A 4,907-nucleotide genomic window follows, 5' to 3' on the forward strand; every position below is an offset into this window, starting at 1 on the left:
CCCATCTCATGGAATGACGTTCTATGGCTTGATGCCTGAAACAAAGGAGACAAATCTGTATAGTAGAGTTTGGAATTAGGGAATATGTAAACGGAACAATTGAATTCAGGAAACGTCGAATTTATATTGTTACAGACTATCATAACATGATGGCAATTTATCAAGGGTTTTACAGGTCGAAATAACCTTTTATGTCCTGGATACGAACAGTCATTGTTACATCTGTCGTAAGCAAAGTTTGATGATTCATGTATAGATCTGCTATTGTTTCAATTGGAAGGAGATAGTCATAGGATATTTTTCCAGTAGCCACTGTCATCGTTGGAAACTTAAACAAACAGGTGTGGCACGATAAAGACCCCTTCCTGCTCAAAGGCCGTAAGCATCTAGCATAACCAGTAAGCCTAAATTACCATCAATGGTGAAGTCTCCGTATGAATTAAACAACATTCAACCAACAAATCCTCATATTTTACAGTGTAATTAAAGTTGTAGCTGATCAATTTTCAGAACCTTGAAAATAATATCGAACTTAAAACATTAATTAATAGCATATGAATCTAACTCTAATTTGTTGAGTACTTCCGTTAACAAATAAAACAGGAATAGGGAAATTTTTGTTTCCCCGACCTCAAAATATGCCATGATTGTACCGTGAAATTCCAATGATCAATGTAGAAGTAAGCCAGCTATGCGCCAACTTGGTCCCTTCCATGTTTTTATTCACTTGGTTATCTTATGGATTTCGGCAAAAGATTCGAATTCATCCAATAACACATGCGATGGGTAAGTCACTCATACATATTTTAATTGATTTGTCCGCCGTTTTCTAGAACTAGTTAGCAATCCCTGAAATTTAGTATTCGCCTGAAAAGAGCTGAGATGACAGATTTTAAATATTTGTAGAGAATGCTGTGAAGGTTACATATGGGACACCAAGGGTACTAGTTGTATAGGTAAGGGTAAAACCATGTTTTACACATTATGTTTTTGTTCGTTTTCTTTTAGCATCATCGTCTATTATATCGGATATTATATATTTTGTACCAATCACATGATAAAAACTTAAAATTTAATAATTAAGTTTTTCTTCAATTGGAAAACAAGAATGTGCTGTTGGATATTATGGAGCAAATTGTTCTGAGAAGTGCCCGCCACCTTCCTATGGACAGCACTGTCAAAACACCTGCAAGTGTGAGAACTGTGATCACGTCAGCGGATGTGGTAAGAGATTGCTGCATATACTGACTATTCAACAAGCCCGCGTCTCATTTAATGCAAACATAGTTTTACGAATGTTGGCTTGGGAGACCCCAAACTATTTCATTTTTTAGCGTAGGTTTTGACAACAAATATTGTTAAATTCGTAATCTTGTTGAAACAATTGGTTCAACGCTAGTACACGATTTCTTTTGTAAGACTGTAAAGGTACTATATATTGGCATGACTCGACAATAGTGAATGTGTAAGTATATATTATGCATGTGAATATGATTACAAACGTTGTTATTGGTAACACCATTTGTACAGTCCATGCCATTTTAAAAAAAGGGAGATCTTTGATTTGAGCACAGTGTGTACGTTTGCTGAAACTCAGCACTCCACGGCAGACATGGCTCGATAAAGTTTGAATTGCATCACTGATACGGCCCTTCGATTTATGCATAGGTTCAAAATTTGTGACACCCTGTCTACAGCTGGTGCTGTCTCCAAATGAGTAAAATTCCCCCAAAGGACATAAAACAAACATTTAACCAAATCACTATCGGTCGACGGGGGTGTTTACTCCTCCTAGGTACCTCTGATCCCACCTCTGGTATATATAGGGATGTGTGTTTGTCGAATTCTCTATTTGGTATTGCTTATAGTTCTGAGATTGATTAATGTTCGTTATGTTCACCTTTCACGTATACAGAATAGAAATATTTCTTTACAATCTTTGCACTGAAGTAATGGGTTCTCTCATCACTTGTGCACCTACATGTATGTTGGCATCTATTTCCGCCACCTTGTCTTTAGCTAAATGCATTTTAGCAATGTTTATTTGAATGACTTTTAGAGGAAAGTTTAGATTATTTTAAGACAGGCCAAATATCTAGAACATTTTGGGGAAATTTTCACAGAAAAAACATTTTTATTGCTTGTGATATTTATTCTTTAACCCCGAATTGACAGACACCGCTAAACGATATTCCTTTTTCATTTAGAGGTCAGATCTACAGCCATGAGACATATACCTGTCACGACTGCGACAGTGCAACCATCGGGTGCGAGATGGGCGGGGAACATCGGTTCTAATGGTGACAATAAAACGAAAACTATTGTATATCCAAAATCAGTATCGCCTAAGTCAGAAGACTCGAATCAAGGTTTATACGCTATCGTGAGTGTCAACTCTCTTCTTACTCTCCCTGTAACGGTCGCTGTCATCCTTTTCCTCTGCAAAAAATTCTACAAGAAGAAACCAAAGACGGACAATGTGGAGATAGATCATGTTGACCCCTGTTACAACGACCTGAATGAATTCAACACCTGTGTGAAAACGTCCGATTACGACGCATTGTCTAACTGTGCAGAAGACACCGACACAGCTTCGTGCACGGCGAACTATTTAATTCGTAGTCCACTGCAACGTAAGGCCAGGGAGAATAGTTACGTTCCTGTCAGGGAAAGAAAGCCCAAAGAAAACGACGAGACAATAACAAACCAAGATATTTATTCAAAAATCCAACGAAAAGATGTCGTGATCGAAACAGGTTATCATTCAATGGACGGAAGTATTGTGATTGAATCCCTAGAATGCCAAGATTCTCTCAATACCCTCCAAAGAAGCGAGGAATCTTTGTATATTGTTCCTTTGGTACCCACAATTGAAGAACCAGGAATTCGAATCAAGTCTTCAATAGAAATGACAAGCTACAAACAAGATGAGAGCGAACTGGAGGATGCTGGGAGAGAGGGTGAAATTTACGTCACCGTGGTGTAAGAACGGGAAGCGCAATTTTTCATAGCACTGTCTTTATTATTATTAGCATTATCATACAGTTAGCCTGTAAAATTAAGAATTTTTAAAATGAAATTTTGCCCTTCAAACCACCACTTACATACATATATGTACTGATAGAGACTGGAAGATGGTATGGTGTTCTACAAAATGAAAGACTATGTACATGATATGAGAAAGGAGGAATATGTTATGATTTCCACCTCATTTTTCAGTGTTCAACATCTTCACAACTAAGGAAAAATCTTTATAAAGCAGTTTATGAATGAAAAAATAATAAAAAACAAAAACAAAAAACAAAAACAGCAAAAAAAAAAAAAAAAAAAAAAAAAAAAAAAACAACACCCCCCCCCAAAAAGACCCCAAAACAACAAGGCGTTCTGAAGTTTTCTGAATTTTTGTCAAGCCAAATATGAAACCATTAAGAAACCGTTGTGATTTATTTCACATGTTTGACATTTTATGTACCTTTCTGTTACATTTAAATGTATTGCTACCATATTTATACACATGTTATATGCCTTTCTGTAAGTCATACATTATGCATTGTTTCATATATGAACCTCTTGCCATTATTATATCTATTTCTTGTACCTCATGTAGCATTTCATATGGCTGGACTCAATAAATTTAAATTTAATTGGATTGAAATTGTTTGTTTTATCATTACATGCAATCTCATTTGGGGCAATATGGTTATGTATTTTCAAGCCGATCATATCTTGTTCCCTTGTTTATCAACCGATTCTCAACAAAATGAAAACACTACGTTATAGCAATCTAGTTTGCCAATGTAATCTTCATTGGGTCAAATGCTGTTTGACTTATTTCATACCGATTGTTAGGCAGTTCTTGGCACACTAATTTTGACTACGGATAACTCCGTTTACCTGATCAAGATACGGGGCTGCCTCACGGCTGGTGTGACCCGTCGGCAGGGGATGCTTACTCCTCCTAGGCACCCGATCCCACCTCTGGTGTGCCCAGGGGTCCGTGTTTGCTCAACTCTCTATTCTGTGTTGCTTGTGGGAGTTATGAGATTGATCACTGTTCGTTATCTTCACCTTTCACGTTAACACAATTCATATATAGAAAATATTCGTTTATCAATATGTAGAACAAGATGAGTGTGTATATCATGAATACTGGATTATTAGCCACGTGACACCACAATGAACCACTCGAAAAATTCAACCGTTCTAATTCGACTAGCAGAGACTACGACATGAATAAAGGATACTCTTATGTAGAATATCGGCATATTAGTTTGTGTTTCCCGATTTTAACCAATTCTAATAACCAGAATGAAATAATTATCTCGATGCAAATATGCAGAGGGAAATACTCCTTGTAAATGAGTTTAATATATTTATATGTGCAGTCTCTGTCTCTCTCTCTCTCTCTCTCTCTCTCCAAAATCCGGATATTCAGAAGCTATACCTCTGGTGTTTTGAGAGTCCAATATATACTCTAACACGTATAATTGTTGACAAGACTCGTTAAATAGAAATGTGATAAATCTAATCAAAACCATGGTTGCAGTACAATCTAATTAAAATTAGACCCATTGATCCGCTCACCTACGATTGCTACCTTTCTAAAGATTATTGATTAGGTTGGGACGTGATAATGACAATGTTTTTGCAGATCAAGTTATATTGAAGTTTGAAGGCGATTTACGCGCTTTCGTGAGGTTTATTCATTGCAGAAATTTCCTGATGGGTCTTTTTTTGTGTGTGTATAAATTCCGTTCAAATACATTGTATATGTAAATATATCAAACCAATTTAGAACAAACGACAGCTGACCACGGTATCAAAGCTCCACGTTTTTCCGCGATCAGTCTGAACACCGGAATAGGGCAGGAACCGTGCTAGCTAAACCATTGGACACTTTCCTGAAG

At 36.8% G+C, this 4,907-nt stretch overlaps 1 protein-coding gene across 1 annotated transcript; it reads left to right on the plus strand.

Annotated features, from left to right (window-relative positions):
* The first annotated feature begins 292 nt into the window (after positions 1-292).
* Positions 293-3,649, plus strand: LOC125675133 (multiple epidermal growth factor-like domains protein 10). Its single transcript, XM_048912634.2, has 4 exons — positions 293-786; positions 907-956; positions 1,108-1,224; positions 2,208-3,649. The coding sequence occupies exons 1-4, from the start codon at positions 692-694 to the stop codon at positions 2,984-2,986; spliced, it is 1,041 nt and encodes a 346-aa protein (XP_048768591.1). The 5' UTR covers positions 293-691; the 3' UTR covers positions 2,987-3,649.
* The last annotated feature ends 1,258 nt before the right edge of the window (positions 3,650-4,907 follow it).

Source organism: Ostrea edulis, chromosome 3 (assembly GCF_947568905.1).
Source record: "Ostrea edulis chromosome 3, xbOstEdul1.1, whole genome shotgun sequence".
In the NCBI taxonomy this organism is placed as follows: domain Eukaryota; kingdom Metazoa; phylum Mollusca; class Bivalvia; order Ostreida; family Ostreidae; genus Ostrea; species Ostrea edulis.